The 13,428-nt window shown below is 38.1% G+C and overlaps 1 protein-coding gene across 3 annotated transcripts in view; it reads right to left on the reverse strand.

Annotated features, from left to right (window-relative positions):
* RBM27 (RNA binding motif protein 27) overlaps nt 1–12,193 on the reverse strand; it is a 72,202-nt gene extending 60,009 nt beyond the window's left edge. For all 3 annotated transcript variants that reach the window (XM_074212691.1, XM_074212692.1, XM_074212690.1), the window contains exon 1: nt 12,102–12,193. In XM_074212691.1, coding sequence (XP_074068792.1) covers nt 12,102–12,160 — 59 coding nt within the window. In that variant the 5' untranslated portion in view covers nt 12,161–12,193. The remainder of the gene's footprint in view (nt 1–12,101) is intronic.
* Between the last annotated feature and the right edge of the window lie 1,235 nt (nt 12,194–13,428).

The raw sequence follows: 13,428 nt of genomic DNA on the forward strand, positions 1-13,428 counted from the left end.
CATTTGGATTGAGTGAAGAAAAAAAGGGACAAAGATACAGAATTGCAGAAATCTCTCAAACTCTAGGAAGTTTTCTCTAAATAGTGTATGATACTAAGACTTAACTAAACACAGGTGCTCTACAAATAGAATACACTTAATATCTACTGAACTGAAAATGCTATTGTACATATGTCAAAACAACCGAACACAGATGGGCTTTGTGGGTAGCAGCATGGCATAGCAGAAAAGAGCCATTAATGTGAAGATATGAATTGAAGTCCCAACTTCATTATTTACTAGCTATTTGACTTTGGACAAGTCACTTTACTTTGGATAGTCTCATATTCTTTATATGTGAAATATCCAAAAACAACCAAAAAACTAAGGTCCCATTGCTAAAGTCACTTTCAATTCTGACATTCCTAAGATCCAACTCAGTTACACATATCTGATATTGACAGATTTTTAAAACAATGCAGATAAAATGCTCCTAATGGCAACACTTGCTATCAGGTTAGCATTTGGGCATAGCAGCAAAGGAAGCAATCATTCAATATTAAGGTGCTATAATGTGCCAGGCACTACGGTAGGTGTTGATACAGTTTCATCCTCAAGAAACCTACATCTTATTGGACCCATTTTATTTGAAAAAACTAGAACAGGTGATATCAAGCTGATATTCCAGTTCTAAATCTATAATCCAAAGGTAAACAGATACAACCACATAAAATGTCTATACTGCTATTAGTGAAATTTTATAACACTACAGAATAAAATAGAATACATTTACAGACCAAAAGAATACAATCAAAATTTAACAGATCCTACTCTATGATTGTAAAATGGCTTTGGAAGACTATTACCAATGTAAATTAATAAGCCACTAAAATTTAACAGTGAAAGAGTTAAATTTTGCCTTTGTGGACAAACTTTGCAACACTACTGAGCACCTAAATAATTTTCAAAAACTGTGAGATATAGTGTCAAAGCTACAAGTAGAGTATCAAGAGAAGTCTTTAAAAAAATACATTACAATTATAATGACCAAGACTGACCCCAAAGCAGAGATAAGAAAATGCACCTTGCTTCCTTCTTTGCAGAACTAAGGGTCAGTGAGTGTTGGGACATGGGATATTCAGAATCAGCTGATCTTTTGATGAGTCTTACTAAACTGCTTTTTTCTTTCCTCCTTTTTTTTATTCTTTGATACAAAGGATAGCTTGCTACAGAAAAATATATTCAGAAATGAAGGTGACACTTTAACAAGAAGCAATAAAGTTTAAACTTTTTTTTTGTAAAATACATTATAAAAATTTGACAATGACCAGCAGAGGAAAACTGTAATTTCTTGTTCATAATATAACATATGTAGTCACAAAAATAAAAACGTCAACATTTTAAAAAAACTTTCAGGGCTTTTATCAGATATAATATTAGAATACAACCTTCTTTCAAATGATATAAATGGGAAGTTTTTAAAAGAAGAAATGCAATCTTTCAATAACCATATAAAATGATACTCCAAATCACTAACAATAAAAAATACAAATTAAAATAAACTGTGGGATTTTATCCTATGACCATCAGATTAGCACAGAAGCAAAAGATGAAAGGTAAAAGTTGGAGAGGGTGCTTACAGAGCTATGAATTGGTTTGTTTCTGAAAGCAAAAGTATTATTTTAATGATTCTAAGGAGGTATAAGATAATAGAAAGACCCAACATACAGTCTTATTGTGCCTGCAAGGTACAGGAAGTAAAGTAGGTCTCATCAATTGAGGAATGGCTGAACCAATAATATTGTATATGTAATGGAATATTATTGTACCACAGGAAATTACAAATAGGAAGAATTTAGAGAAACTTGAGAAAAGTTGTTTGAATTGATGTACAGAAAATTAAGCAAAACAGAAGAACAATTTATATCATTATCACAATAATGATAAGGAAACTGATATAAAAAAAGTCAGAACTCTTGAGAGATGCAGTTGTCAGTACTGGAAGGCAGACCAAATTTAGAATGAGGAATACTGTGAAACAAAGTCAATTTAGTGGATTTTTTTTTTCTTATCTGTATGGTTTTGTTACTAGGAAAGAGATAGTGATTTTTTTTTAGGTTTTTTTGCAAGGTAAATGGGGTTAAGTGGCTTGGCCAAGGCCACACAGCTAGGTAATTATTAAGTGTCTGAGACCGGATTTGAACCCAGGTACTCCTGACTCCAGGGCCGGTGCTTTATCCACAGCGCCACCTAGCCTCCCTGAGATAATGATTTTTTAAAGCACCAATAAAATCTTTTTTAAAAAAAAACACAACCCAGTTCTGCTTCAGCTCAAGCACTGGGTATGTTTTATTTTATTTCCATGACTACTCAAGCTTTTTCTTTAAAGGAAAAATTCTTAAAGAAATGAAACTCGGGGCAGCTAGGTGGCGCAGTGGATAAAGCACCGGCCCTGGAGTCAGGAGTACCTGGGTTCAAATCCGGTCTCAGACACTTAATAATTACCTAGCTGTGTGGCCTTGGCCAAGCCACTTAACCCCATTTGCCTTGCAAAAAAAAGAGAAAGAAATGAAACTCAAAAAAGAAAAAATTACAACCATACCTCAGTCACAAATTTTTCTAGCATATAATTGTTATATAAATTTCAATGAAGATCTACCTCATATTAAAATTCAATTTTTCAGTTCATATGCATAACCAACATAAGTCATCTATTAAAACAAGATTCGAAAAATTAAGAGTAGTCTTAAAGTTCAAACCGGGTATATACTAATTTAGTGCTGGAAAAGGTCACACCTATTTCCAACCATTTCATTTTATAGCTAAGAAAACTGAGAACCACAGAGATTAAGTGATTTGTCCAAGGTCACACAGGTATTAAGTATCAAAGCCAGGGACTGAACTCGGGTAAATACCTTTGGAAGATGCAAATTTTTTTCACCCTGTAAACATTATTTTTAAGATTAGATCAATTCAAATGAGCTTTTGGCACCACATCAGGAAAACTAAAGGAAAAAGTTTCCCAATCAAATTAGTTTGATTTTTAAAATCCTAATTTAAAATATCTACTACAGGATGTTCTATATGATGAGCTATTCAATCAATCACTAAATCAGAATAGTGAATCTCATCTCTCTTTAATCAGAAGACCAAGGGTTCTTAGCAAAAAAAAAATCAATACATGGTACTGACTTTTGTAATAAAGGTAAGATTCTTTTTTTTTTTTTTAGGTTTTTGCAAGGCAAATGGGGTTAAGTGGCTTGCCCAAGGCCACACAGCTAGGTAATTATTAAGTGTCTTGAGACGGGATTTGAACCCAGGTACTCCTGACTCCAGGGCCGGTGCTTTATCCACTATGCCACCTAGCCGCCCCTTAAGACAAGATTCTTTACAACTTTTTTGACCTTTAAAGAATTTGGCATTCATCCATTAATTATTTGAATGGAAGTTTTAACCCAGCATCATCCAAATTTCTGAAAGGAGACTCAAACATATACTGAGAGAGGTAAAATGTCCTGGCACTGAGCTGTATTTAGCCCAGATGTTCTGGAATAACAAGTAAAATCAATGGAATTAATTCTTTCATAAGACAAAATTGTTATACCACTTCTAAAATCTGACTAATGAACATGAAGTGTAAATAGTTCCTGCAACTTTCTAAATTTTACATCTCCTATAGCACTTTATTTGTACCTTTCTATGAACTTAGTTAATACTCTAAAAGTACTTCCCTCTGTGTCTGCTAGACTCAAAGCTCCTTAAGGACTAGGAGCGTGCTAGTAAATTAGTTTTTTATATGCTCCAGATTCTACCACAGTGCTCTGAAAACAATGAGTATTTAATGTTGATTCATCAATTTTGGAAGTTCCAAATGTGGGGAGAATTCCACTGATGCACAGAACCAACTGTTCTGAAACTTAGTAAGCCTAAAGAGTAGCCTGTCATAAGGAAAGGTTAAATTACTTTGCCAACGATCATAAAGTTAGTTTACATTAGAGGCAGACTTGAAATCCAGTCTTCCTGATTCTGTGTGTGTTTGTGTGTGTTACTTTCTGATAGTTACATGATTTTGGCTAACATATCAATCAATCAATAAGTATTTTTAAAATGTCTATATCTATACACATGTGTTTGTTTCCAGAGATAATGATTGCTAACTTAATTTTGTTTTAACCTAAAAGCTAAACCAACATCATGCCAAAAGTATGACAGCAGTGGAGAGCCTCAAGTAAGTCTCAGTGAACTTTTGGTCTAAGCATTCTTTGAGATCACTAAATCACTTTCAGTAAATTACCAGCATTTCCTGGATTCAATACCTGTTTATTAATCATTTGTTTTACAACAAAACACTTAAATAGAAGCTGGGAGTAAAACAAAAGACATACATAATCTTCATCCTTGTGGAGTTTATAATCTAAGGGGCTACCACATCTCTTTCGAGCACAGTAACACTTTCAAAGAATTTACCTTATTCATAACAGATAACAATTAAAACTTTTGCTGAGCAATTACGGTTCCTTTTCATGTGGACAAATTTAGAGAAGCAGCATGGTACAGGGGGATAGATAAAATGTTGGAGTTTGAGTCAGGAAGACCAGAATTTAATTCTTACTAAGTTAAAGATGATTTACATCTCCAATGATGTAGAAATCTTCTACCCAGAAATCGGGTACTTGACCTATTGGAGAAATCCATAGGATAATTAATTGGTCGTGAAACTTTCTGTGGTATAAAATTATGGCTAACAAAGCTCCTTCAAGAATATTAGACTTGGGAGTCAGAAGTCAGAGCTGAATGCTACAAATCATTATTTAAGTGACCAATGGCAAACCTCAGTTTCCTCATCTGTAAAAATAAGCCCCAGTTGGGGAGTAATGGAGTACTTAACCAGAGGTCCACAACCTTAAAAAAATTTTTTTTAATAACTAAATTTCAATACAATTGGTTTCCTATGTAATTCTACAAATTTTAAGTAGTTAAAAATATTATTCTGAGAAGAGTTACATAGGGTTTACTAGACTGCCAAAGGAGTTGGTGACACAAAAAGGGCCAAGATTCCCTGCTCTAAGGATTCCATTGACTCAAACTTTCTGAGGAAAAAAAAAAACAGAAACCCTGGATTAAAGGTGAAATAATTTAGCAGACTAGTAACTGGTCTTAATAAATTCATAAATGAAATCCAACATATGATTTTAGTGCCTATGGATACATTAGAGAGGATCAAAGGATTACAAGCTGGAAAAAATTCAAGAAATTTTCTAATCCAACCCCCTCATTTTATGGTCTGAAACTTAAGACTTAGAGAAGAAATGACTGACTCAAGATCACTTGACCAGTAAGCAGCTGGGCTGATCTTTAAACCTAAACCTTTTCAATTCAAATCCAATATTCTATAATATTTAAAAGATAGCAATATCATTAATTTTTCAAATATACGGAACAAGATATTGATACCAGCTCACAAAGATAGGTATAATAGCTACAAAATATCTCATTTGGAAGATAGTTTTAAAAACCATCTACTCCAAGCAATACAGTATCCTGAATCTATTTAGAACCCCCCAGAAGTGATCACTAAAAGGGAACTTTCAAGGCAGCCATTTTTAAAAAGCTGTAGAACTGTTGAATTTTTTGCTCATGTGGAACAGAACAGAAACCTATCTATCTCTCTACAAGTTCAAATTGATTCAAATGGATTCAACAAGCATTTATGAAGCACCTATTATGTATAAGATACTAAAAGAAAATAGCTTATATCAAAGGAGCTTATATTTTACCAGAGGGATAAAACAAGTACAGTAAAGACATATTCAGGAAATTCAATACAAAAAATATATTTAAAATAAGTAAATAGAAAGGAATTACAGGGACAAAGGGAGCCATCAACCCAAGGAAATGGGAAAGGAATCTTAAAAGAAATGGCATTTCTGAGTTGAAGGGAAGTAGGGAGTTTCAGGAGGCAGATGTGAGTCTGCCTACAAGAATAGGGAGAATATTCAGGATATGGAGGAAAGCGTTTAAAGGGGCTGAGAAAGAAGATGGAAAGTCAGGCAATTGGACTGGACTAAATGTGATTCAGTAATGTGTAATCAGCCTGGAAAGAGCTAGTTTGTGAAAGGCTTTGAATGCCAAATAGAGTAGTTTGTAATTTTTCCCAGAGCCATTAAGTAGCCAAAGAAACTTCATAAGCATAGTTATTTAAAGTCAGATTTAAAGTACATCAGTTGTGCAGCTATGTAGAGAATGAAGTGGAGAGGAAAAGGGTTAAAATACAGAGATACCAATTAGGAAGTTACTGAAATAGTCTAGGTGAGTGATGAAGGCCTAAATTAAGATGATTGTGGTGTGAATGGAAAAGAAAAAGTTGTGATACCTCTTGTGGAGACAGACAAGACTGGGCAACTAATTAGGATATGGAGAGAGGAGTAGGAAGCAAAGTAAAGAGTCAGTAACTCAGAGGTTTCAAGTCTAGTTGACTGGGAGCCTATGAGAGAAATAAGCAAGTATGGAGGAAAAATAGGTTTAGGCGGAAAGATAACATCTTCGACTTTGGACAAGTTCAGTTTGAGATACTTCTGGGATATGCAAGTGGAGATGTCTAGCAGACAAATGGAGATTTAGGGTTGCAGCTCAGAAAAGATAAAAAAAATCATAGCGATTTGGGAATTATCTGCAAGATAGCTGAATTAATGGGACTCAAATGAGACAGAGCTGAGAGAAAGAGATGAGAATAGGTCTGAGGTACATCCACACATAAAAAGCACCCACTGAAACTAGTTATGTCATCTATAGATGAAAAGAATAACAGTAATTCCTCTTCTTGAAAACAACTCTTCAAATACTGGAAGATAGCTATGAAGCTTCCCTATGTCTTTTTTTTCTCTAAGATACAACATCCTAGTTCTTTCAGTCTGTCTTTGGACAACATGATGTCCACAATCTCCTTTCAGGCCTTAACTTACTGCCATTGCTCCCTAAAGGACTAGTTGCTGCTGATTCACTTTATGCCTGTAAAACCTTTCTCCTTCCTTTGCTATTGTAATCTCTGAATGATAGTTGGTGATTTACATGATGAAAGGGATAGTGTTTCACTGAACTTTGGGGGTGGAAGGTTAAGTGGATATAAGATTTGGGTTGGGTTTTTTTGGGGGGAGGGAATACATGAAGGACTCGATTTTAATATATTTTATGAGGAAAAGATATAAATATGGGGCGGCTAGGTATCGAATAGAGAAACAAATGGAGCCAAGAAGACTGAGTTCAAATCTAACTTCAGCCATTTTACAAGCTGTCTGACCCTGAGCAAGTCACTTAACCCCTGCTGGCCTGTTTCCTCATCTGTAAAAAAGCGCTGTAAAGAAAATGGCAAACCACTTCAGTATCTTTGCCAAGAAAACCCCCAAATGTCCAAAGGGTGGGACACAACTAAAATAACTGAAAAACGATAGGAGTGACTCACCAAAAGCTTACTAGTAATCGAGGTTTCTAACTGACTAAGAGGTTAACTGGGATTGCATATGGACAAATGAATTTAATCACAGATACTCATGCAAGGCAAATCCCAAATTAGCAGGTGGTAGTTTGGGTTGAGAGTTGCCAATACCATTTTTGTAGTAATAGAGGCAAGTTAGATCCAAGGAACTACATAAATGGAATTCAGTATCAGCCAGATTAGATTTTTATACAAATTTGACAACACCCACACCCTGATCTTGATATTTCTGCATACTACTCTCCTTTTTTGTGAATAAAGTCTAAATAATTTACTCCTGGACTGGAGTATGTGAGATCAAGGTTATGAGGGAAAGGGGAAGTAGGTGCTGGAAGTAGTCAATAAGAAACATGTGTAGCCTGAGCAGAAGAACATCAAAAAGTAATCCAGGGATCAGAAAAATTTCACTAGATCTTTAAACCACAGAGAAACCAAAAAAGGTTCAAAGAGGCTTGTGCCTTGAGTTAATGGACAGAAATGAATAAAGTTTACAAATCAACAAAGGAGAATGAATGTCTTGGGAGTCAAATAAAAAGGTCTCCAAAACCAGCAGCAGAAAAGAAATGGGGATCCTCAAAGTACCTCAGTCAGCAAGGTCTAAGGCCCAATGCTAGATCTTTTACAATTTAAAATAACAGTCTAGGTGCTTAGACATAAAGAACAGTCAAATCTATTTTCAAAAACTTAAAAAGTAATTCAAGATCAAGAATATCAAAATTTTATTTATACAGTCAATCTTTTGAAGGTAAAGAATTTTTAAAGACATCCCATTAATACTCAACACTCTTACAAAGTTGACAAAAGCTGGCATTATTAGCCCTATTTTACAGATGAGACACTAAAGGTAGAGAGAAGTTAAAAGATTTCAACATCACATGGTGAAGTAAAAGATCTGAAACTTTTCATCTCTCCTGGGAAATCTACGAATACATCACACATATCCAAATATCCCATTTTTTAAAAAAACTAAGTCAATAGATACAATTGTAGGTTGCAAAATAAATACTAGAATTACTTGAAGAAATTTCTTCATCAAGGAAAACTGTCTCATATTCACTTAATATCCTTTGTTCATAAGATCTCAAACACATGTCATGTAGAAGAAACAGTATGGTGTAGTGGTAAGAAGATCGAATTTAAAGAAATTGGGTTCAAATCCCAGCTCTATTACTTAATACTTTTGCGACTGTGGGAAATTTTTTTTTTTTACTTATCTGAACCTCAATTTCCTCATCTGAAAATGAGTTTGGGTCAGATGACCTTTAAGGCCCTCCCATTCCAGGGCTAAATCTATGATACCACAATCCCTATTAATATATGAGGTTATGCCATGTGGTGTGTCACTATGGATATTCCATAATTATAAAACAAACAATAAAAGTTGCTTATTTCTAAATATCCAATAAATACAATGTGGTACAGTGGAAAAAATACTCATGTATTTGGAATCCAGGCATTGGGTCCAATTCTGCTACTAATTAGTTGTCTAAAGTTAAATAACCAATAAACCAATAAGTATCAATTGTCTACTCTGTTCCAGGCAATGGAAATATAAAGAAAAATAAAACAGTCCCTGACCTCAAGGTGCTCTATCCAGGCCAAGTCTGGATTTCACTTTCCTTTGCCTCTGTTTCCTTATATGTAAAACGAGGTGGTAGAATTAATTCAAAAGTACCTTTTAGTTTCAAAATATAAGTGCTCTATGCCATTAAGACTCTTGTGTGTGTTAAATGGGAACACTACCATTTTACAGGCTGGAAAATTTACCTAAGATATTAACCAGTTAAATATAAAAAAAATTTTTTTAAAGTTAAAAAAAGGAATAAAACATCTGCTTCCTAATACAAAGCTAGTTCTCTTTTCACCTTATTGCAATACTAATTGCTTTCATGAACACACAAAAAAATGGTAATACTCTACTTTACCTGCAAAACAAAGGATACTTCCTCCAATGTTCTCCTGTTCCCCATTCTGTCTCCCAAAGTAATAAATCTCAGAGCCTATGAAATTTCCATTGTGTCAATAGCAGATCATCCTGTAGTTTAAAAACATCTAACTCATTTAACACACAAATATGGTGCGCGCATGCGCATGCACACACACACACACAGAACTGTTACACTAGGGAATAGAAATTACATTTTTAAAAACTTTTTTAAATTATGCAACATTATTGCAAATTAAATGAAGAGAAAATGTAACAACACAAGATTAGTTATCTGAGTTCCACATAGAGATCATAAGTTTCTATCTGAAAGCTTAACAAATAGCCTGTAAACAACATGTGGGAATACCAGGACAATTTGGCTAAAGAAAAATCTCTAGATTCTGAAAGGAACAAAAAAGTAAATCTATAACCATAACCCATATTAGTAGATTATTTAATCATCTGGTTATTAAAAGAAACCTAATCTTTCCACAAAAGCTCACTAGTAATTAAAATGTCTTTATAGACTTCACACCACACCTACATATACAACTCCTAGTACTATGCACTTATTTAAGCAAAAGTCACCAGTATTGTTAGCTACAGTACCCTGATTTTTAGATAAGAAGAAAAATTAACTTCTATGTAGATAGAAAAGAAAAAGTATGGTGTATACTCAGTTGAAAGACTGTGAGGTATATAATCAAGAGAAGTGAAAGAGAGTTCCTGGATTTCAATCCCAACTCTACTGGCTACCTGAGGTATATGTGTGGGACATGGCAATCAATTAATTTCTCTAGGTCTCAATTTCCTCCTTTGTAAAATGGGGGAGTTGAAAGGCAGTATGGGTTCAAACTTTGCCTCTGGTTACCTATTACTATGATCTAAGGCAAGTCAAACTTTTGCTAGTGTTTTCCCATCTCTCAAACAAGAGGAAGAGGTTGATTTAGATGGTTCCACCAGCTCAAAATTTGTGAACTTTTGATTTCTAAGGTTCCTTTCCCTTTCTAAATTCTTTGCTGTCACAATTCAAAAATAAACTGAAACAATGAATTCAATTAATACTGTTTATCTAAATCTAGTAATTCATTTTTGACTAAAATTGAAGGCAAGATTCTACAAACTTTAATCATTCAAATAACATATATTGAAAAAGTCAAGAGGAAATATTTTTAACAGATGTAAGACACTTTAAAAGACAACTCCAAAAGTTGTGAGGTTAATAAAGAAAAAAAAAAGGGTAATTCAGTCTAATGGAGAGAATTAGGATGGAAGGGCTATATGTTTTGTTTTAAAAGAAAAGTCAAGTGATTTTAATGGGAAAGTCTGGAACCATATACTAGTCATCATAAAAAAAATATTGTTTTAAACCAACACATACATTCAACCAAAAACATCAATCATAACTTCCTGCCTAATACTATCCCATCTATTTTCTGCCAATATACAATTAAATAGAAGCTAGTTTGAGGGAAACCTGTCCAAAAATTACAAATAGGAACTTGCAGCTGCTGCTTATAACTGTCCGCTGTATCAAAAATTGATGTTTTTAATATATACTGTACCTTAAAACACAGCAATATACCCCACTATTCCACTCCACCCCCAAAAATTCAGGAAAAAGAAATAAACTGCTAAAATATACACTATCACATTGTCGCCTTTTTCTTCTCCAAACATAGCCAATCACATAAATAAATTTAGCTACTTTTAATATTCGCTATCTCGGTCGCTTCATGGACATTACAAAAACTCAGTTTACTTATTCTCTCAAAAGATTTTTTAGAGTCCTATAATATCATGTTCATTGCGTTAGTCACCAATCTGAATCTTCCTAATCTTTATTAAAACTTGCTACTTGCCACTTACTCCTTCTCTCCCTCCACCTTTCACATACCAAATTTTAAAATGTCACCATGGACTGAAAAAGGACTTCCTCTGGACTCCAAGTCACAAAAGTGACAAGTGAGCTCACTCTTCCCCAGGAGTACGAGAAAAATGAAACCTCCAGCACAGGTGCCCCTAGACACGCAGGGCTGCTCACACTGCCCTAACTCCCACGAGAAGATGGCAGAAACGGCCCTCAACTTTCTCACCATCCCTCTTTCTACGGGTCAGGGCCAAATTCCAAAGGAGACGGAAAACTCCCCCGGGAGAGACCCAAGACCTGCCTCCACTGTGGCTTCTCTCGCCCCTCCGTTGGAGGTGGGGGGTGGGGGTGAGGGAGGGCGGAATACCCCAGCCCACACCAGACAAAACAGATCCTGGCTTGCCCCCCCCCCCCCAGTCCCCGTGCCCATCCACGACCCGGGGCAGGGACCTCCTTCCAGCCGTGCCCTCTCCTCCTCCAAGGAAGGTCCCGACTCTTCCCTCCACAAATAAAGTCAGCCATTCACAAACGTCTCTTTCTGCCCCTCGCACCCCAGTGGCAAAAACATCCCCGCCTCTTAGGAGCGCTCAAGCCCCCCTCTGCTGCCAGCTCGCCCCCTCTGCTGCCCTTCCAGGCCCGCCCCCCGTCCTTGCCGCTCCCTCCCCGGGTGGGGGGGTCCTCTCCCCCTCCCCCCGAACAAACCAAACAGAAGCCGGCCAAGCCCCCCGGCCCCCCCTTCCGCAGGCTCTCGCCCCCTCCCCCCGGCCCCCAACGCCCACGGCGGCCCCGACCTCGGGCGCCCGGCCCGGCCCCGGCGGCCCGGGGGCACTCACATCGGCTCCAGTAACTTGGCCAGCCACGACTTGAGGGCATCCACATCTTCTATGAGCATGGTGCAGGGCGGGAGGTCTCGACCACTCCTCCCTCCCCGACCCCCCCCCGTCCGCGGGCCTCCGCGCCGCCGCGCCCCCCCTACACGCCCCCTTCACTGCTCCCGGGCCCGCCGGCCACCGGGCATCTCCAGAGGCTCCAACCTACACCCCCGGCCAGGGCCTAACAGGAACTAACCCAAGAGCCCCGCACACAACCTAGCCCGACTGCGCAGGCGGGCGGGACGTGGCGCCCGAGCAACATGGGCCCGGGCCAATGGGAGGCAGAGGGCCGCGCGGCCGCAGCCAATGGCAGCCGCCGGCTCTCTCCCCTCCCCGCCCTCGGCCGCCGGGCCCGGTTCAGAAGGGGGGATGCAGCAAGTTAGGTGGAGGGGACACGTGAACTCCTGGTGCAACATGGTATCTTGGAGAAGGTGGGTGGTGTGGCTCTTAAAGGGGCCGTGGCGCCTTTTCCGGAGCACGCTGCCGGCCGCTGGCCGCCTGCTGCGAGAGCGGACCGAGCCTGGGGGGAGTCCGGCCGAGAACCCGCACGCTCGGTGACTTCCTCTCTGTGTCCTGGAAACGCGTAGCCCTGACCTGGAGTGACTCAGCTCCGGACCGAGCCGGTAAGAGTGTGCCACCCGCTCGGGCACGCTCCCTCCCGCCAGCACGGGATGCAAAATTGTACTTTTTTTGTACACACCCACTTTTTTACACTTACACACGCTTCCGATTTTTTTTTTTGTGCTCCTACAATCAAATCGCACAATGTCACATGCAAATAATTATCCGCCGGACAAATTACGGAATAATTTTTTTTAATTTAAAATAATGATTTAAATATTAAAATTTAATGATTTGAATATTTATAAATTTAAACAATGATTTGAACGCCGGACAAATCACGGAATAATTTTTTTTAATTTTTAAAAAAAATGATACTTCGATGAAAAAAAGGAAGGCATGGCGGTACTGAGGAAGACCCGAGAGAGTGCTCTCCCCTGGCCGCGCTGCGCGACTGCCTAAACGACCCGTGAGCAAGTCGTCCCTGGGTTTGGATCTCCAGCTGCCTTCCCAGCTCTGAGCTCTGTGCTCCCAAGGCTCGGCCATCCCCTCAGCAACACACCCGAGTGTCCTCACACGCCCCGACCTAAGGAGGAACATCCAAAACTCAGTATCGTTTTCAAAGAAAATCTTGATCAACAAAAGGACTGTACTGTGGGGGATAGGGGAGGGAGGGAAGATTAAGGGGGAAATTGTAAAACTCAAATAAAATCTTTAAGTACAAAAA

This window comes from Macrotis lagotis, chromosome 1 (genome assembly GCF_037893015.1).
Source record: "Macrotis lagotis isolate mMagLag1 chromosome 1, bilby.v1.9.chrom.fasta, whole genome shotgun sequence".
In the NCBI taxonomy this organism is placed as follows: domain Eukaryota; kingdom Metazoa; phylum Chordata; class Mammalia; order Peramelemorphia; family Peramelidae; genus Macrotis; species Macrotis lagotis.